General features: G+C 38.5%; 2 protein-coding genes across 5 annotated transcripts; both read right to left on the bottom strand.

Moving 5' to 3' along the window:
• Positions 1-1,193: 1,193 nt before the first annotated feature.
• On the bottom strand, positions 1,194-8,945 carry LOC131799031 (5-methyltetrahydropteroyltriglutamate--homocysteine methyltransferase-like). Of its 3 annotated transcripts, none has more exons than XM_059116696.2 (4): positions 8,325-8,945; positions 5,586-5,726; positions 3,922-4,068; positions 1,194-2,185 (listed from the first exon to the last, which is right to left on the bottom strand). In XM_059116696.2, the coding sequence occupies exons 1-4, from the start codon at positions 8,892-8,894 to the stop codon at positions 1,985-1,987; spliced, it is 1,059 nt and encodes a 352-aa protein (XP_058972679.2). In that variant the 5' UTR covers positions 8,895-8,945; the 3' UTR covers positions 1,194-1,984. The 3 variants fall into 3 exon arrangements, with proteins under 3 accessions (XP_058972679.2, XP_058972678.2, XP_058972681.2); XM_059116695.2 differs by lacking the exon at positions 8,325-8,945 and adding an exon at positions 6,880-8,278; XM_059116698.2 differs by lacking the exons at positions 5,586-5,726; positions 8,325-8,945 and adding an exon at positions 6,880-8,286.
• A 1,209-nt stretch (positions 8,946-10,154) lies between these two features.
• On the bottom strand, positions 10,155-19,738 carry LOC131799023 (ankyrin repeat domain-containing protein 24). Of its 2 annotated transcripts, XM_059116687.2 has the most exons (7): positions 19,132-19,737; positions 16,631-16,991; positions 13,686-14,570; positions 12,784-13,026; positions 12,566-12,617; positions 11,774-11,905; positions 10,155-11,294 (listed from the first exon to the last, which is right to left on the bottom strand). In XM_059116687.2, the coding sequence occupies exons 3-7, from the start codon at positions 14,508-14,510 to the stop codon at positions 11,119-11,121; spliced, it is 1,428 nt and encodes a 475-aa protein (XP_058972670.1). In that variant the 5' UTR covers positions 14,511-14,570; positions 16,631-16,991; positions 19,132-19,737; the 3' UTR covers positions 10,155-11,118. The 2 variants fall into 2 exon arrangements, with proteins under 2 accessions (XP_058972670.1, XP_058972671.1); XM_059116688.2 differs by lacking the exon at positions 16,631-16,991 and having other exon boundaries at positions 19,132-19,738.
• Between the last annotated feature and the right edge of the window lie 1,086 nt (positions 19,739-20,824).

Below are 20,824 nucleotides of genomic sequence, written 5' to 3'. Positions count from 1 at the left end.
TGTACTGTTTATATTGGTTTGAGAGTCAAACCAGTGACTGCCAACCTCTTCTGTGGTGTTTTGAAATTTTGGTAATGGACATTTACAAGGTGAAAACCATTTTTATTTGTGCTCAAGCTGAGGGCCAGCCTTGAGCAAGTTACCAAACATTTTGCTGAGTAAAAAAAAGATATTCTTCGTTCTCGCGTAAACTGAGCTGTCAGTGATGAGTCATTTTGACCGGCAGTAGAGACCCGCTTTAGTGGTCGTTGTCGTTTTGAAGTACGACTTAATAAGAGGATCTTTCCGCGAATAGTCGGTGCCTCTCTCAGTCACTAGCTGCACAGAAGACAATCGGGAATTTTATTTCAAAGGATTCGGGTTTAAGTGCCGCAAATTGGGTGCCAGTCGTGAAAATGTTACGGGAAGCGTTTCTTCCCTTTGTAAGAAAAGGTGACTCTATTTGTGTTCTCTGATTGGAAGACAATTTCATCATCTTACTTCACGTGATACTCAAAGCTGAATTTTATATTTATAAGTGTAAATTGAGCCTTACTAATTAAATTTAGATCTTGTTATGAGGCCAAAGGCAATGGCCATATGTCAAGTGGTGAAGAAGTTTTTATGGTAGAATCTTTTTTGGCAGTTGTCTGCCGTAAGTTTGTGTATCGAAAATTTCAACACTTGGTGGTCATATGATAAGATGCTTACTAACTGAGTTGGGTCGGTTCCTGGCGCTCAGAATGAAAACTGCAATTTAATGTACATATTTTTCACCGATTCTCCGAGGCAACAATTACAAACCACGAATATTGTGCATTTTACCTTACCTAACTCAATCACTCGTTAAAAAGAAGGCGTCTTGACCCGGTCTGTGACAACGTCTCTAAGAGAGCAACTAACTTCATACTGTTTGTGTACGTGTAGTTCCAAATGAAGTTGCATTGGTAGTTTTTAGCTGAGAGCATTTTCTGATTCACGCAAAATGGCCAAAAAGGATCATGAAATTTCCTGAGGTTCGCAGCTCGTTCAACATGCCAAACTGGCCACTCAAACAAATAACAATTAGGAGAGGATTGGTCATTTAAATGACCTTTTCCGATCTCAAGACGAACAACTCGAAGATCGCCGACAGCTTCTTCAGCGTCAGCGTCGGCGTCGGCGTCGTGAACTCAGAGAAATTACTATTCCACAAAAGAATATAAACGGTCTTTATTCTGTTATAGTGATACAATTACAAAATTTACTTCCTTTAATTTTATATTTTTTGGCTCACACTGTATTGTGTTCTATAATCTCACAAGTTTTTCTTTTCGATTTTTTTAAGGTCTTTTTCTGTATACCACCAACTGATAAGCAGACAACCATAAAATTCATTATTTGTCCTGTAATACAATTTAATAGAAACATAAATGTAGGTCACCCACCAACAATCGTGTCTGGTGAGAAACTGGCAATTCAAATATTCTGAATTAAATAACAGAGCAACAGCCTGGACTGCTATTTAGAAACGTAGAGAATATACTGACCTATATGAATTACTTTTGATATATCCTACACAAAGGCTCACGTGACATTTAGTGTCATCAAAAAAAAAATTATCGGACTTGCTTGTTCCGTTCCCTTTGTTCGTGTTCCCTAAGTTTGGCACTGCTATCAATAAAAATGTCAAAATTTGTAAAGAAGCCTATATTTAACATACACCATAAAAAGGACCACGAAAAGATTAATGGGACCTTCAATTAAGGAATCAGGAAAAGACAGACAGAAAATTGAAGCTTAAAGAAAGATGTATAATATAGATTTCAGGCCAAATGGCTTTGTTCAGTAGGACCTACACAATATCTGGGTAATCCCATTTCTTGCCACACCTTCCAGGAAACTCTGCAAAAGTAGCTACTTTGGTTGGCTAAAAAGATAAGCAGAGAAAAGTGAACTTTAAAACACTAAACGTGCTATCACTCTAGCTGTCTTCTGTGATTTTCCACACAACACTCTGTAAATTTTAGGGTAAAGACTTTGCCGCTTGTACCATATTAAAAAGTTTCTGCTTTGCCAGATCAGTTGGAAGAAATCCCAAACCACAGTCTGGAGCAACAACCAGTCGTTCTGCTGGTAAAACAGTCAGTACTTGCTTTAGACGGCTGCGAATCTCTTCGACACTCTCTACTTTGCTGCTAGCAATCTTAACAACACCTAGAACAACCTGAAAATGAAAAAGATATAAAGTAACTTTTCTCTCCATCTAGATCATTTCTACCTACATGCACCTTCAGTTTCTACTGGTTGCAGTAAAATGAACACCCCCATGAGGAAAAAAAGAATAAAATGTTTTTTATAATAACCAGGCTGAAAGTTAATGACAAATAAGAACCACACCAGTCCGCCAAAACTGAATAAGTTCTTACTTGAAAGAAAAAAATTGGCTTTCAAAGTTACATGCATGTAACAGTGGCCCACACCAAAGTCTAGGAGCTTGACCATTAAAACTACAGCCAAGAAGGGATTGGAATTTGTAGAGTAAATTAGGCATTCCAGTGGGGATCACTCTAAGAAGGTATTCAATGGAATGGTATACAAATTTCTTGAAACCACACATAAGCAAATCACAGAAATTATAAGTTACAAAAATAAGTCTTAAAATATGTCTCAAGTACTATACACCTCTGAGCAGCCCATGAGACAAAATCATTTCATTTCTGAGTAATATTTTGGTATATTAAAAGAAATAAACTAGTTGTTTTGAATCTTTGTGGAATATACCAAAACAGTTATTCACGCCAACATAGTTGAAAGTGGTGGATATTTACCTTACTACTTCACAGCTTGGTAAATATCCCACCACCCACCATTCATCTCCATTTCAGTGAATAACTGTTAACTACATAGGTGAAGTTGAGAAAGAGTGAGGGGTTGCCAGAAAGGGCGTGACCTTCACTTTAATTTATTAGGAGAAAAGAATGCAACTAGCCACTATACCCCTTAATGCTTGGAGATGCATAAAAATTCTAGAAAAAAAGAGCTGTAGCCCCTCCCCCATTTCCCCTTCCCCCTCTCTAAATGCTGTGGATCTCTTTTTTAATGATTAAACAATGATAACTAACGACAATTGAACTGAGTGGAGTGTATTTTGGGCCAAAATCATATGCATGATTTCAAAATTGAATGAGTGTGCAGCAGGAGTTTGATTTGAAATTACAAGTATGACTTCAGACCAAAATTGCACAACACAAGGTTCAATCACCACTTCATCACATCCATTTTGAAATCACCCAAATACAGGACTTGGTCAGTTCAAATATTTTATTAATGTAATACTGAGCCAGTTTGAAATTAAATTCATCCATTTTTTGGGAGGAAAAAATAAGAGTTTTGGAAACAAAAGTTGCAAAATTTGCCACATCTTTCATTTTCCTGCAATTTGATCAGTTACTTTAAACAAGCCTTGAATCTGATTAGTTATTTTTTTTTAGTGTAGCCTCCTCATTGGCTGGGAAAAAGATGCCATTTAAAGCAAAAAATGGTGCGATTTGTGAATAAATTGCACCAATTAGGGCCAATCAGATTACAGGGACCACCAGTGATTTCCAAATGGGTGTAATAAACCCCTTAATTCCCTCAGTCTGACTGTTAATTCTCCCCCCTGGCTGCTACACATTTCCTTGTAAAGTTTGTCATGAGAATTTAATTTGAGATCAACATCACAACTTCTACCTGAAAAGTTAGAGTATTACAGTATGTTTGCTGGGTTATAGATGGATATTATTAGGTAAAGTTACAAGTTAATTTCTTGAGGGAGATGAAGGGTTAGGAACATTTGGTTGGTACCACAAGGTAGCTAAATTTAACATTTCTTAGCTCAATCACTGCTCAACAGATTGATTTAGGTTTTCAAAGAAATGATAAGTGACAGCACTCAATTTATTTGCTATATTACAATACCTTGCTCTTTTTAAAATGCTCAAATAATGATAAATCATTGTGCCTATGAGCATCCTCAATTGAAATCTCGTCAAAGCCTGCAGCATCTAGTTTATCAGCCAGTCTCAGGTATCCATCCTTGTCTGCCTTCTTATAGTCATCCTGATCCTATTTGAGAACATAAGAAGAGAATTTACATAACCACCCTAACCCTAAACAACACTATTGTTTGCTCAAAAGCAGAGAAGTACTTTATTATCTCAATCAAAATATTGCACCCTATTTTAAAGTCAGCCTCATACAAATGTCTGGGCAAAACTGCTGGTTCAAAATAATGGGTGCTTGATGCAAAAATAATTTGAAGTTCTGGCTCCACATTGATCATGTTCCAATCTTTTTGCTTCATTTATTGCAAATCGGGATTTTAAAATACACTATAAATGCTTCATGTCAATAATATTGGCGAGAATCATCTGTGGAGGAGACATGGCAACAGTTTTGTTAAGTTCAGATGAAAGGAAAGTTGCGCAGTCTTGCCCATCGACCCATAGGTCTGGTAGGATGGGTGAAAAAAGTCAAACAGATAAAAAATGGCTAAAAAGCACACTCTAGGCTTGAATTCAATACCTTGCTTAGAAGGCTATATTTTAAATGAAGGCTGTGGGAGTTTTTTAACTCAATAAAATATGGTCACTAAACAAATATGAAATAAACAAATCACTAACAAAACAGCTGTGTTAATTTTTTTCATATCAATTGAGAAAAGACTAATTTAATTGTCAACAGATCTCCAATAATTGTTTCTTTGGGCTCAAAACCCATATCCAGCACAAGTAATTTACCTAACACTTAAAACCAGTTTTTAAAAAACTTGACCACAAATAAACCTAAGATTATTTTCAAGACATTTCAATAGAAATTATAAACCTAACCCTCCCTCAAAACTTGCTGTTAGCAATAATACTTACCCAAATTCATTTCCTAGAAGAACAAACAACAGACCTCTTTCATAATGTGGGATGTGATAATCATTGTTTCCTCTCATGCAAATTAGCCTTTTTGGCTGCACTTTTGAGTGAAAATCCCATTTTTGTAAACATGATGTTAAGACTACAGAGATTAATTTACATGAATATAAAAGAATAGAAAAAAGACTTTTTCTTTATGAAAGAGTAATGGGGGTAAGTTTCTAAACAAACCATGGTGTTAAGTCAGTGGTAGGTATAAGAAGATTGGTTTTATCAGCTGACATTTTGAGTGTTAGTTCTTCATCTTTTGCACTGAAAAGGTCTAATGATAAAAAACTCAGCTTTTGAAACTCTTTACGGAGGCTAATTTACATCAACACCTCAGTTGATAATACAAATTGGTGGTTTTCACTGCTATGCAATCAAAATCTAAATCAAAACTGTTGAATGCCTGACACCAAGAGAGTAAGCTATTGCAGAATATTTATAAAAAAACTATTTACCAAGTTCAGGTCTGTAGGGTTTTCCGTAGTTCGAAATGACTCTATTTTTACATTGGAGAACCCCACTACACTGAAACCTTTCCAAAAGGTTAATTTTACAAGATCTTTCATCTTTTGGAGGTTAAACTGTTATAGCCGTTGTTTTTTTGGATTTTGGATTTTTCTGACCTCACATGAAAACCAAGGATTTATAAAAGAGGTCTATCATACCCACCAAGTAGGTTGGATAACCGCAACACAAATGAACAGCCTTGACTACATCAGGAGATGTAACTCCGTCAAAACAAGTTGAAAGTTGATCAATTCCATAATCCAAAGCCTCATCAGGAAATCGCATTAACACTGGTTCATCAACCTATTGGCATAACAATGAAAACACATTACATGGTAAACAGAAAGGCAAAAGAGAGAAGTGTTCTTTCAGAAGAGAGTTGGCCAGACTCAAATACCACAAGGGCTCTTACATGTTATTATAGATCTTAAGTCACTATATGCACTTAACGACTGGCTGCTAGGGAAACACCGGCGTTTATCTCCCTAGATCCTAACTGTTCCTCTAGGTGAAGCTGGAGGATTGGTAAACAACATTGACAAAAAGAGTGTTGTTATACCTCCCTACTCAAATACATTTTCCCATTGGAAGAGAATGTGTTACATGCCATGAATCAAAAGTCACGAACTCCTACAACAAAACAAAAACTCGCAAACTCCCTAAAGAAACAAGAACTTGAACTCCCGACCTGCCCATTATCGGGTCATGCACCTTATAACTGAAGCAAATTGAGTGTCAGCCTATGCTCAAGAAAATATTTTCATGACAGCAAAAAGTGTTCAAACAAGAACTGAATAGGAAATTCTACAGCTTTTTCAGTAAAAAAGGTCAAAACCACAATGCAGTGAAAACCACAATAAACACCAAAACTGAAAAAACCAAAGAGTTATGGCAATAAAACTCAAAAAGTGATCTAAAAAATTGCCACAATCCCAATACCATCTCTATTATTAATGGGTCATTTTTACTGTGTTTTGTCATTGATAGGGTCAGACTGTGAAATTTTTGCATCATGCTTTTGAGTGTAACCCATGAATATCATGCCTCAATTTGATGATTCAAAATGATAGTTTTTCAAAACCCTTCAGCTGGGAGGCATAAAAAACATATCCTGACTGGTCCCACACAAAACAATGAGGATCTCCTAGGAGCAAAACTTTCAGTTTCCCTTGGGGGCAGTCATATATAGCTTATTAATTTAATTTATAATTTGGTATTATCAACAGAGTTGATATCATAAATTGACCACCGCTAAGATTTTCAAAGCTGACATTTCAACCACAAGTCCTTCGTCAGAACTTATTGATTTATAGTGGTAACTGAACTTAGTGAAGTGCAATTTGGGCTGAAATCATACACGTGATTCCGAGAGAGATTCCGTCGTAAATTAACACGACCCAACAACTAAACGCGGATTAGTATACCGGTTTCGAACTACGGTAAGCTTATGACATACCTGAATAACCTTACAGCCAACCGATACAAGAGCTTTAATTTCCCTGTTTAAAATTTTTGTCAACACAGCACCTAGAACCTTTTGATCCTTGTAGTATTGATCGACGACTGTGTGCGCAATTGTCATGGGTCCCGGAAGAGTAATTTTCACAGGAAGTTTGGATAAAACCTGTGAACTCTTCCATTCTTTCCAAACCCAACCTTCATTTTCCTGCGCTGATACCTCTCCCACAATTTGTGGCAATAGAATTGTTGCAGCGTCGTCGCGAATCGACGTCAGACATAAACTTTTGAAATCAAAGCCATTCAGCTTTCTACAAAAGTAATGGATGTAGTTTTCACGCCGCACTTCCCCATCTGTTATCACATCAAGACCGGCTTTGCTCTGTATTTCAATCACTTCTCGAATAGCTCTGAAAAACAATTCTTCTATGTCGGTGGATGAAAAACTCTGCAAAAAGCGATTGTACTCCCTTGGGAAATTTTCGGCGTACGCTGGCTGGAACCAGTCCGGTATCTGTAGGTAAGAAGGCTTCCGAAAACTGCCAATAACTGTAGTTGAAAGGGGCATCAGAAACGCTGATCGTCGGAAAATCGTAAGATTGTTAAGCGCCTAGTTAAGCGCCAAAGCGATGAAACTATGCGCGGCTAGCCCAGTCCCCTGAGGATTCTTCCTCTCCCTAGCTCCTCTCCCTATCACTCCATTCCAGGTAAACCCCTTCCCCGCTTAGCATTACGTCATGCATGCAGACACAATCAATGTCAGAGAAGTTAAGCTTACATAATTTTGGGCATAATGTTGCAGTCAAGATATCGAACATATTGCCGGCGTAACGACCAAACTTCTAAGAAATTCCCATGATGTCCCAGTTTAACAAAGGATAAATTCTGTAGCTAGCCTAAGTACTGTCAACAGTGAGCCTACCTTTCGCTTGCACCATTGGAAACCCAAGCTTTGTCTGGGAGTTAAGGCTCCTCACTGTAACTCCGTTAATAATGAAGCAAATAAGCTTTGAGCTTGATATAGGGTTGTTTGCGTTATTTTTGTTCACTGATAGCGATTTCAGGCTATTTCGTCGAGTTTTAGCTGAGCTCTCATCCCACTACTGCCTGTACACTTCAAGTCCAGAGGCCAGGACCGGAAAATTGATGGCTTCTGGACTACAACAAAATTTAACAGGCCGATGATAGGAAATGGCGTGAGGGGGGTAGAGGTTGAAGGGTTCTGAAAAACTGTTAATTTGAATTATCAAATTGAGGCATAATATTCAGGGAACGCTGAAATTTTGCGAGCATAATTCATCCGACCCTATCACAACACACTGTCACGACTCATATTGCAGGTCACAACAGTAAAACTTGCCTAACACCGCGTCTTCCCCAACCTTAACCATTATTCTTACCTTTAACATATTGAAATCCCTACTGCACGAACTACTCAATTACCTGAATACATCTACATCCAGCGGAAACAAGAGCCTTGATCTCACTGTTTATTATCTCTGCCAAAACTTTCCCTAGCGCCCTGTCATCATTGTAATACTGGTCCTCGGTGGAGTTTATTATTGTCATCGGTCCCGGTATAGTAATTTTCACGGGCAACGGAGACAAATCTTGAGAAAATTTCCACTCTTTCCATACCCACGCTTCGCTTTCTCGCGGTGTCACCCGGCCAATGATACGGGGAACGTCCGTGACACAAGCACCATCGCGACAGTTTTTAGAAAACAAATTGTGGAAGTCTAACCCTTTTAGCGCCCGACAGAAGTGCAAGATGTAAGATTCTCTCCGTAACTCACCGTCACTGATCACATCAATGCCAGCTTCGGCTTGGATATCAATTATATCTTTTGTAGCTCTCTTGATCAGGTCTTCTGTTTCTTCCTTGGATGAGGTTTCGAGGAAGCGATTGTAATCCTCGGTGAATGTTCCACTGTGGGAGGTTTTGAACCAATCTGGAATGTGCAGATAGGAAGGCTTTGGAAAACAACCGACTACTGTGGAAGAAAGAGGCATCTTTCTTTCTGTTCAAGAATAAATGTATTAAAAATCGATACTTCGCTTGAAAAAGACCATACAACACGGAGATTGACTGTCACGCAGTCTGTCACGCACGGTCACTCAACAGCTCACTAGCTCTTGCTTTACATGGACAAGCCTCTGGATCATTCTCTTTTAGCAAAGCTCGTCGCTTTCATGAGAAAAAAATGTCAATGAAATTTTTAACGCTCAGAGCAGTATATTTGAGTTGTGTTGACGAGAAATGAACGTTTTGCATTATTCTCACCAAGAGGAGAAATGGTCATCATTATTACTTCTTGCTCTCAATAATTTCTCATAATAATTTTTAAATTTTGGTCGCAATTTTCATTGAAGAATGGTCATGGTATCTTGAAAATAATCTGAACGGTGAGAGTCTGGTAAGAACTGTCATTGGTTTTCATTTTTTTTAGTAGAAACAGGTGTTAGATATGAAAGCAACAGATTTTTAATTTTATCTTTTCCAATCTGAGAAATGTCCACTCAGAATGGAAAGAGTGTTTCCCTGTCTCTTTTTTTTTCTTAAATGCCGATATTATAAACTCAGTGGAGATGAGAAAGGTTAAAAGTTACTTGGAGGTGGTAGCGTTTCATGGTTGGGGTGTTGTCACATCGTAGGAAGAGGAGAGAGGGAACTTCCCATAATAGAGTGCATGGGGATGTCCATCCAAAAAGGGTATTTTTGTTATGAAGTATAAATGCAAGGGAGCCTAGTTATTAACCAAAACACTTCTTGTTTATCCTCTTCCTCTCTCCTTTACATACCAGGTTATGGTAGTGTAAGGGTCTGGATCTGTGGGCAGAGCTTCCTGGTCAAAAATTGATCAAGTATCTTTAGGACTCCATACACTTTTTGTATCATTCATACTAATTAAGGGGCACCTTTGCTACTACAAACATGGTGGTTAGAGAGCAAGAACAGGAAATAAAGCCTCCTGCTCTGTCTTTTTTGGTCTTCAATAGCATTCACAATTAAGATGGTGGAATTGCAGGCAACGAAGGATTTGGAAAGCAAAAGTTTTAAATCATTTCACTCTTATGATTAATCTTCATTACTCAAAAAAGTTTTCAAGCTGCACATGCTTACTACTTGTGAGATTAAAGATCTTCCAAATTACACTCCTGCCCCTGAATCATGAAACACAGGAACAGTTTATGTGTTTTCCTCAACATGAACATACATCATGCCCAAATTTGTGAGGTAATTAGCATTTAAATACAACATACAACCCTAGCTCAGACTATTCACAGTTTTATTTTTCCTTGGAACCAGCACACTGGCAAAAGAGAGCAAAACAACAACACGAAAAAAAACAACAGAAGAAAACAGGGAAAATGGCAACACAAAATAAGATCATGTTTTTTAACAAGGCCACCCTTCAAAAAATGAATTGTGATTACAAGTTTAATAATTCTGAGTTTTAAGGAAGTAGTAAAAATAATTGTTAAGTGATCTGTGAATGCATTGTAATAATCCCTGTTAAAAAAAAAAAAAACACCCAACAACAACAACAACATAACAACAACATACGATGAGAACATTTGTATAAAATCATCTCTCTGAATTAATATAAGTTGCTTTTAATTTCTGGGTATGCAAATGCAAACAATGCAGTTTGCAAAAGTATTTCTTGTTGATGGAAGATAATTCTCTTTAGTTTATAATATGTTCCCGTGTTATAGGTGACAGGACTGTCAAACTAAATGGACAACTGGCGCATTTCACCATCTATTCTGAGAAATGTGCCCATTTTTGTGAATGTTTGTAGCTCAATTTCAGTTCAGTAGCATGACATTGATGGAAATAAAACTGTTTAGTGCTGCCTACTTTGTTTCAGGGTCCAGTTTATAACTCAATATTTTTATTAACAACCTTGTAAGATGTGGTGGATATTCTACTCCTTTACACATTCTGCTGGGAATTTAAAGAAGCTCTTTCAAATAAATTAATTTATAACTTAAAATAATTGTACTGCATTCAGTGGTGTACTTGCATCAGTACTTTTAAAAACACCCAACAATAAGTATCCTTATGTAAAGGAATTCTCTCTCTCAAGTCCTTATAAAATTATTCTTGTATTTACACAAAATATTGCAGACATGTGTAGTCTTTAAATGCCAACTATATATTACAGTTAATTATAAGGCTATGGCATGCTTTCAACATGATGTGGCAGAAACACAATGTCCTACATGATAATTACATGCCTGTGGGAGCACCAGGGATCTCCTTAAGTGCACTATCACATGACATAAGTCTCTTGTGAAGTCTTTCAACTTCAGCGTCACACCGTTTCCTTTTCAGTTTGAGGGAAGAAACCTCCAGTTTCATCCTTTCAATTTCTTTCAGTTTGGTGTTGACCTGTGCATCAATTTCTTTCAAGTAAAATAAATTTGAGTGTTAATTACAAGAACAACAAAGATTTGATCTCAAACAAAACTGCAGAAACACTTTGTGTCATGAGTGCAACATATCTCTGGTAAAAACAATTTTGGTAACTTGCCCCTCACTACTCCTAACAGTACATGTGGTATTGTGTACAGAATGACCTTAATACTACATGTGCAAGTTGTAACTCCTTATCAACCCACAATGACCAAAGCAAGCAAAAGGGAGGAAAAACATGTTTGAAGAAACTTAAGTGTTTTGTTATTCTGAAAGCCTGATTTTGCCTGAACAATTATCCTTCTGCAACGTTAGTGGCTCCAATTACTCAGCTAAAGTATAGTTACCCACCTAGTACATAGTCATGGCTTGTCACCAAAATTGCTAAATATACTCTGTATAGTGACCTATGGGAACAACATTGCCCTAAAGTTACAGTTTGGAAAATTTGAAAGGCCAGCAAACCTACCTTTGGCTTGAGATTGTATTTTTCGCAGGTTTCCTTCATCCCTACTGCGAGCCCTTGCCAGTAAAGCAGAAACATCATGCAGCAAGCCAGCTTCTCCAAGGTGCTTCAGCAGTGGTGAGTTGCCCAAAAATTCTGGGAACCAAAAAAGAAAAAAGTCAGATACACTTTCTAAAGGTTTTTAAGAAATCTGTTGAAATTAAAATTAGCATATGTCTTTTTTAATGACAGTGTACTGTGCAACAAGAATGGATTTCTTTTCAAAGCCTTTTAAGATAAATTGTCCACAGATTTTCAAAACCAGTGGATTTTTAACATTGAGTTTTCAGTACAGTTGCTGTTGGTCAGAAAACCACTCAAGAGAAAGTCACTTCATTAGATGTAGTTCCACATGGGCTGATTCTACAAGAGCCCTTTAACCAGTGAGTAAAAAGGGCCTCCACTGAATGCAAAAAAAAGAGGTAATGCTATGATGAATCTAACTTGAGTGAATGAAATTCAAATGGATGTGACTAAGAACATCAAGCCCTTTTTGCTTGTACAGAGAATTCCATGAGTTGTAGTTTAAGAAAACTCAGTCTGAAAATACCACTAAACTGAGATTATAAAAGTCTAAAATTCAAACAAACAATGTCTCATAAATTTTTAGAAAAATGTTATTTCATGAAGTCTGCTTACTCACTAAACTAATATTATACATGAGTTGGGGCCGAAACTGATTTCAACAGGCCACACAGAATGTTGTTACACAAGGTTAGTTGGACTTAAACCCTGCTAAAAGTCACTTAAACTCACCAGAACATGATGCACTGGATGAAGCTTGCTCTTCCTGTAACTGTTGTATTTGCTGCAAAAAAGGGAAACACCTATTAAACAGATGCAGATTAGACCAGAATTAAGTTTTGTAATCCATGCATTGATCACAAAAGCAATTTATTAATTGACAAAACAATACTGAGATTCACCCACTGAAAAGGCTTTTGCAAGCTGATAGAAACTAATCTGATGCAAACCTGTTCAGCATCTTCATTGTCATCGAGGGGCTCTACCTTTATATTCACTGACTGGACATGAGTAATGCGAGGGTAGCTGAGAGAATCGTCATCATCATTGTCGATGATTGAAGCACTTGCAGGGGAATGTCCATCAAGACTGGTTGGAGGTGATGGTGTTGGAAGACCAGAATAAGTAGCTAGCTCTCCTGTGCTTTCCGCTGTGGATAGGTTGTCAAGTACCGATTCATCTGTTTCAACCACCTGATAGTATGAAAAAATATACTTATCATAACCCATGCAGAGTAAGTTGGGATGTGAGCCCATAAAAAGGTAGGAGACAACATATTGACACTTTCACCTACACTTTTCACAAAAAAGAAGTATTACGTTATTGAAGTCTTACTACAACTGGCCCTTTTTTCTCCCTCTCTTCTTTGTGTAAAAAGATTTTGTTAACTCAACATTCCAAAATCCTGAGATTTGTCTTGAATCATTTTTCCTGATCACTTTACCAGTAAACCTTAACTTTGTGCTTTTTGGGACCAATTCCTTTCACCCGGGCAAAGATTCAATAATCAGTATGTTCTGTTACAAAGGGAAGTTAATCTGAACTATTTGTATTTCCTAATGAAAGCCCTGTACGAAAGCCATCCATGGAAAAAAAATTTCCATTCCAATCGTTGTAAAAGAATTGAACACTCAGGTTATCACTTTAAATTCGTAATCTGATTTAATCTCCGTAAATTTTTCATAAAGCCAACCATGAACTAAAACTCTCAATTTTCTATTCCTTTTTCCAGGACAGCATATTTGACATCCCACCCATGACAGTGACACATACCTCTACACTAGTGTGGCTTTAATTGGAAGTGCTGCCTCTCCCCACCCCTAGCAGTGATAATAGTATACGGGGGACATACCCTGATTAGTTCCTCCACGAGAGGTTCTGTTCCACCAGCGAGCGCAATGTCTAAAGCCGTCTGACCATCATTGTTTCTGATACTTCTGTCTGCACCAGCCACAATGAGTGATCTGATGGCCTGGGTACAATACTCAACTTTGTGTTTTTCACCACGAGCTAAGATATGAAGAACAGTCTCTCCATCATTGTTGACAGCATTCAAAATAGTATCTGAGTAATCACCCATTTTCTTGCCTTTATTTATTATCACCTCCACGCAAGACAGAAAGAAGTTGGGCTTGTGATCTCCATTAACAAGCATGCTTGCTGCAGTATGAAAAGGTGTGTCTCCATGTGCCTCATCTTTTATCAGCAGAGCTTCTTTTAGAAGGCCAACCATTTTAGAAAATTTAGGGTTCAATTCTTTCACAGTAAATTTAGGTCTAGATTTGTACAGCAACTGGATGGCTCTATGCAGGGCAGTTTCACCATTTCCTGAGGATTTTGCCACAGGGGAGAATCCACTCGCAAGCATCCACTCTAAAGCATTACACTTTCCCAAGGATGCTGCCCAGTGGATGAGTGGACACCTGTTCTCCATGACAGCATCTGGTACATCATCATCTTTGCCCCATCCACCTTTGGTGTATTTCTCCACACACTCTTTTAAATTATCAAGATTTGACAAGGAACCCAGCATATCTGTACAATTCACAATGGCCACCAACAGTTCATGATGATCTGGGCATTCCTTGTTCTTGTCACAAAAAGGAGTACATTTCCTTAACATGGGTTCTTGGTTTAGTTTGGGAAATTCTGGATATGCAGTTGCCATGGAGGCCATTATTATCAACAAAAAACTGCAGCACTTCTTGAAAACTCCTTAAATTGCAAGAGCCAAAATCTGAGTAAAAAATTCAAAATAAGAAAATAATTAAATTTAGTAATAAGGGAATTTAGTAATAGACATTCCATTAGGTGGCTCTTCTTGTTTACTGTTTCCAGGTCGAATTGGAATTTGAAAATATAAAGACAACTGAAGTAAGTTAATTCATGAATGTAAATGAATGACTTTGGTTTGGGACATATTCCACAGAGGTGTCACTTCCAGTCAAAAATAGAGTGATCAGCAATAGCCATGCTTCAGAAGTAAAATTCAGTTGCTTGTGGAAATGTGATTCTCACATGCAATCACATGTAAAAATTTAGTCATTTGTCAAATGTCCTTACTGCTGACACAAAGATTCAATTTTCTTAAAAAAAGGATTTTTTAAAGCCTGATTCAACCATCACAGTTTCTATAATTATAATTTCTAATGCAATCATAATATCTGAATCAAATGCAATTTCATTAACCCTCTACAACCTAACACTGGTGTCCATATTCTCTACACTTTTGTCTATATATATCTTGAGGTACTGACAAGGAGAATTTGTTTAACAATCAATAGCTGCTTTAGTTAGGGACCATTTTCTCTATTCTCCTGACCTTTGCATTAAATTCAGAGTGATATTGTGAGGAGAAATTGGATGTTAGTCACTCTAAGGGATTCAAGGGTTAATTTTATAAAAACAAATCTAAAAGGAGAAGGGGACGATATTGTGTGCTAATTCACTCTATAGCAAGGGTCAGAAATTCGACATAAATTAATTTTAAAAAACAGTCTCCTTTGACCTTTAGAGTGCTCTCATGACCTCTTATGAATCAAAATAATTACAGTTACAGTAATAACCACTTTGGCATAAAACAGCAGTTCAAATGGTCAAATAAGTCTTCTGTCTTCGATAAGATGACGCGACGACAAAGCAATAATATTCGCCACGTCTGCTCTCTGTTCAAAATTTCAATGGAAACATACCGACGTTCACGCCACGGAAATAAACAGATTTGATTGTTTTTCTGATGTCTAGGAAAAAGGATAGTTAGCAATGGCATAACCAGGTTAGAAAAAGTAAACAGTTCCGTATAAGATAGGAAAGTATTTACCGACGCCAAACAAACAATAAACAAAGAAAAACACAGCTTGACGTCAGCTGCCAAAAATAAACAACATCGCGCTTGACTATCCCCGTGGATTAAAGCCCCTTTAGCTTGGCATGATTTTGAAAACAACATCCGTTTTTTTTTTTTTCTTGCCGGTAATAAAATGGCTATCGAACATTTCCACTGCGTTAGCGTTTCAGGAACTGTGTTTTCATGGGCTGGGAAGACCGGAGGAAGGTTGCCACAGACGTGAGGAACAGATAACCATATCGACAACCTTCGCCTTCGTTGCCTTTGACGAAATCGCTGAGATTTTCCGTTCATCGAGAATTAAATTGGAATTGGTATTTTTATGACATATATGGCTCTTTAAACCGATAAATACGTAAATGATACTATTATTCTCTCTGACGTAGGCCAAACGCAGCGAAGTCGACATGCCACAGATTTTCATCCCTTTGATGTAAGCGACCTTCCCCTACATGAATACCGCGCAGATTTCTCTCCTGCGAATTGAAACTGTCAAACGCGCCGATTGTCGTTCATTAGCATCACAGATTCCGACTGAAGTGTATACGTTAATGTCACAGTCCTCCAAAACGCACTCAACGAAACAGAGCGAAAAGGATTTCTTTACTGCAGATTGCGTACAGCAATTTCTCACGGAAGCAGCCGTCCGCGTCTGAATGGACTTGCCTTGGTCTTTAAGACAGCGACTGCTTAACTTTTCGAAGTCGGCTCTGTTCGGTCATTCTGCGTACTGACGTACATCTTTAACTTCAGCCTTTAAGATTGAGAGAGAGCGGAAACCGACGCAAAAGCACAAGACATCTTATCCCCAACTAGGAATAGCCGTACATACGAGACGCACGCCGCCGACAAACAGAGACGCAAACATCGGTTGTAAAGCATTCTTTTCGCCAGTTCGCCGAATCCAGGCTGCTTCCAAGCGAAAAATTCATTAGGAAACTTCTACTTACCCGATATAAAGAGCTTAAGCAGAAGCAGTTGGCTGTCTACGTTTGGCCACCTTCGCTTGAATACTTGAAGCTGACGAAAATGATTACACTGCTGCTGCCACCGACATCCCTGAAGGGCGGTAGCCACGGCTGTCAATCAAACTCACCACCGCGGAAGGGCATCAAACACACGTATTATCTTCCTTCGACCTCATAGGCTGCCGCCAGAGTTTTGCATTTCAAATGTACTCGAGTTTGGCACCATAAACAAAAGACTATTGTAAGGTACCTCAACATCTGCAGAGTGGTTGTCAGTTTTCGGCTGGTTCAACCAATCCGTAGCCTGTTCACGAGGCGCCAGTGCTGGTTATATTCGCGTTACCTGTTGTGTATTAAAAGGGACGAACTGAAACAAAGTGCTCCTCAGTATTGTGTTATCGGCTGGCGGGTTATATTCGTCAGCTACATTCAACAGACTGAAGGAAGAAGTGAAACAGCCTTTCTATGTACTGTATACTTACTGTACTCGTCAACGTCGCAGGCTTCAGGAGACGCCGCCGAAAGATTTCCACTGATCAACATTTTAAGACTATGAAAGATGTTGACTCAATTCAATTCACCGGATCTTGTGACGAGCGAAGCTGTTACACCACATAAATACGGGCGCAAAGCTTCGCTAGCTTTTATTTCGAAAACAAATTGTTTTCTCTTTTAAAACTAATGTAGCAGGAACGCAAAAAAAAAAAAACAAGAAAAAAAATTAGATGATGTACTAAGATAAACGTCGGAAGTTTTAAGGAAAGGGAAATACGCAAAACCCGCGCTTCATCCGCGACTGAGCTGTTAGTTTCAGAGACGATGAAAGGACATCCTCGTGAAATCCGTCTGTATTATTTTATCTTCTTTTAAGACAACAGAAACAACAAAGAGGTTTTCCTGTGCGCTTGCCAATCTTATCCACGTACCGTTTCCTTGAATCTTTCCGCTCTAGAGGTTTCGCAACTCGATGAATAAAATCTCAGAGTTTGACGCAGTGATTCTTATAATTCGCGGTCAAAAAAAAAAAAAAAAAAAAAAAAAAAAAAAAAGAGTGCTATGCAATCTAAGGTATCATCCTCCCGGACTTCAAAGACGACCAGTTGGTTTGTGACAAATTGTCGTGAGTTCTTGTGATAGAGAAGGCCTTGGTTCTTAAACCGAGATCTTGACTTTCGCCACCGAGATTACGCAATTAAGATCATAGTCACGAGCCTAAAATTTCCTTATATGATCATCTCATCCCGGTGAGCGGCAGCCCGTTTAGAGTATCTCACCTTGATCCATCTCGGTAGCCGAGCTCAAATTTCCTTTTAATATTGAGAGCAATCGGGTTCAAAACTCAACTCGCAAACAAGGCTGAAATTTCCTACACAATGAAAATTCAAATTACGTGTTGCTAACCGATTCTTGGATTCATGTGAAGAGATCCTCGAACCATTTCAAATATTTTATTTAAATTATTGGGAAGCTGATGAATAATGAAAGCGGCTTGTTTCTTTTACTCCGGCAAATAGAGAGCTTCTACTTTGTTTATAGTTGGCCCTCAACGGAATAAATATCCCCATTACCAACAAGTCTGGCTAACCTGTGACATGAAAATTTTGCGAGTTTTAATTTTGGCGGATTGTTCTCAATCAGAATAAAGAAATTCCCGCTGGCGAGTCTAAGTAAGTTTTTGATAAAATATGTACGAGGTAAAGCTGTCAGTGAAGGCCGGTTAGTCCACTGTGCGATGCCTTAAAGCATCATTAGTCAAATACACCAGATAGAGTCGAAATAATGAGAAGCTTTGCCGTTCGTTATTTGGCTCGCCCTCTGAGCGATGATTTAACAATGATAGAATGTCTTTCAGCAGGTAGCAAAAGGAGACTTCAAGATAATAGTTCGACAAAATGGAAAGAGACAAAAGTGGCAATAATGAAGCATGTAAAGTAAATATATAAAGGTTTTTCATATTATGAAGTAACATGCCTACGATCTAGTTGTTACAAGAATTTTGCTGACAGACAAATGGTGCTCTGATGAAGGGGGGTCCAGATCCCCCTCAATTCCTTCTCTAGATCTGTCACTGAGAGGGTCGCGGATAGAGAAGATTCTTAAGGATTGCAAAATGCAACATCTGGAAAATTCGAGTGGTTTATCACGAGACGGGAAGAACGCAGTGGCCTCCTCGAGACCTGGTGGCCGAGGTGTTGTGTTGTAAGAAGGCCTCAATTGGGGGAGGTGGGGGAATCACGTTGACGGTTAAAAATAAGCCCCGTTGACGGTTGACGATTGAATTTTAGGTCATTTGAAGGTTGACGGTTAATTGCTTGGAATGTCGTTTATAAACGAAATAAACGCACGAATTTGGCTGTAATTTTTCATAAAAAGGTTACAACTTTTCCTCGTTTCATTTAATAATCAAGTTAATCCTATATTTGTGCGTTGAAAATTAGGTTTTTGGACTTCAACTATTTGTCTAATTAGTTTAATTACATCACCTTTGATACCGCTCGACGTATTGATAGCGTGCTCAACCAAGTAGTGTACTTGTATGAGGAGTCGCATGAGGATCTCAAAGTCCTTGATTATCAGAGATCAAATCTCATCGATGCTTTTATCTGTCTCCCCAATCTTTTAATGAAATTCCTGTGTTCATCAGTGTACGTGTCACTTTCAAATTCATCCAACTCAGTGAAAAAGGTTCAGGCATCACTGACGAAAGTGACTGCCGTACAGTCGGATGATATGAATCGGAGTACTAATTCATTAACTCGGAAGTGGTCGAACTTTTCACGCAGCTATATCTGGAAAAAACTCCGATTCGAGTTCTAGATTTTGCCTTCTCGTATACAGCTAGTGGAAGACCGCCTGCTTTGTCTTTCGTCGTCTCGCTTCGAACGGTTCTCTGCCTCACTGGTCTGTAATGTTCTGCTCATTCTTTCATGGCAATATCCGCCTCTTTTGGAATATTCTCTGCTGTCAAAGAGGTCATGAATTTTTAGCGGTACTTCATGGCACACTAGTCCGGGGAACAGAGTAGTAAGACGTATAATGTGTAAAATAACTGACTTTCCACTTTGTAATCCATTTATGGGACTCCTTTGAGATAGTTCCAAAGTCCATAGCATACTGACTTACACTAAATGTCTCATGTTTGAAATGTGACACGGCATGGAGGTTTTCTACTACATAAGTGAAGAAAGTAGACCAATCGATGTGCTTTGCAAATTCTAGATTAACGGTGTCAATGTTTTCTAAGAGACGGTTAATTCCTCTCAAAAGAAGCTGAACAGACTGTTGCGTCTTCCGTGACACTGTGCTCTGAGGACCGTCTATGGTTGCCGCTTCTTTCAGATTGTTGTCTTCCGACTTTGGAAACTGTTGATTTGAGATAAGTGTTTATTTCATTCACATTTTCCTCCTTTTGGCGGGGTGTGACGTCCTGTGCAACAGTCCCCTTGCAGGTTATTCCGAAGCTATCATACAATAGACCTGGGTGTTTTAGGAATTGTGTTGTCCCCGACAGCTCAGAGATGAGCTTCACGTTCCCTGTTGCCGCATCCGTGACGACTATTGTTTCCCCAACAGTGCAACACCTGTTATAAATAAACGACTAACGTTTTGCGACACTGGAAGTGTTTCCAGACGGAAGTCAGTTCTGTCGCTAGTCGGAAGTCAGTTCTTTACTCGCCTCTAAAAGTTAAGGGACTTGCACATAACTGATATCTTAAAACTTCTATTATAAAATAATTCAAACGCGGGAGGTTGGGAGAACACGAGATAAGCTGGAAACCACTCCGCTTCGCGTCGTGGTTTCCTACGCTTATCTCGTGTTCTCCCAACCTCCCGCGTGTTAACATCAGGCTATGTAAACACGGAAACCATTTTACATTTCTTAATTTATAAACAGCAGAACTTGACCCTATTCAAGACAATCGTGTAGTTCTTAATAAGGATATTTGAGACATTTTACGGCTAACTTTGGCTTGCTTATTTGACGGTTGACGGTAAAAAAAAACGCGTTTTTAACGGTTGACGATTAATATTTTGGCTATTTGACGGTTAACAATTAAACAAAATTAGGCCCTTCTGTTAGGCAGAACACTTTTCTTTTACTGGGCCTGTCTCCACACAGGGGTATCAATGGGTACCGGTGAATGCTGGTGGGTAACCTTATAATGAACTAGCATC

The sequence above is a fragment of the Pocillopora verrucosa genome, chromosome 1 (genome assembly GCF_036669915.1).
Source record: "Pocillopora verrucosa isolate sample1 chromosome 1, ASM3666991v2, whole genome shotgun sequence".
NCBI classification, from domain to species: domain Eukaryota; kingdom Metazoa; phylum Cnidaria; class Anthozoa; order Scleractinia; family Pocilloporidae; genus Pocillopora; species Pocillopora verrucosa.
The sequence above is the reverse complement of the archived record's forward strand: the minus strand, read 5'-3'. Positions and strand labels throughout refer to the sequence as shown.

Excerpts from the sequence above, each read along its gene's own strand:
- LOC131799031 (XM_059116696.2), bottom strand. The coding sequence starts at position 8,894 with ATGCCTCTTTCTTCCACAGTAGTCGGTTGTTTTCCAAAGCCTTCCTAT. Across the intron at positions 4,069-5,585 it reads GCGGTTATCCAACCTACTTG|GATCAGGATGACTATAAGAA; the intron begins GTGGGTATGATA and ends GTTCTCAAATAG. Across the intron at positions 2,186-3,921 it reads AGCATTTTAAAAAGAGCAAG|GTTGTTCTAGGTGTTGTTAA; the intron begins GTATTGTAATAT and ends TTTCATTTTCAG.
- LOC131799023 (XM_059116688.2), bottom strand. The coding sequence starts at position 14,510 with ATGGCCTCCATGGCAACTGCATATCCAGAATTTCCCAAACTAAACCAA. Across the intron at positions 12,618-12,783 it reads ACAATGAAGATGCTGAACAG|CAAATACAACAGTTACAGGA; the intron begins GTTTGCATCAGA and ends CCTTTTTTGCAG. Across the intron at positions 11,295-11,773 it reads AATACAATCTCAAGCCAAAG|AAATTGATGCACAGGTCAAC; the intron begins GTAGGTTTGCTG and ends TTTACTTGAAAG.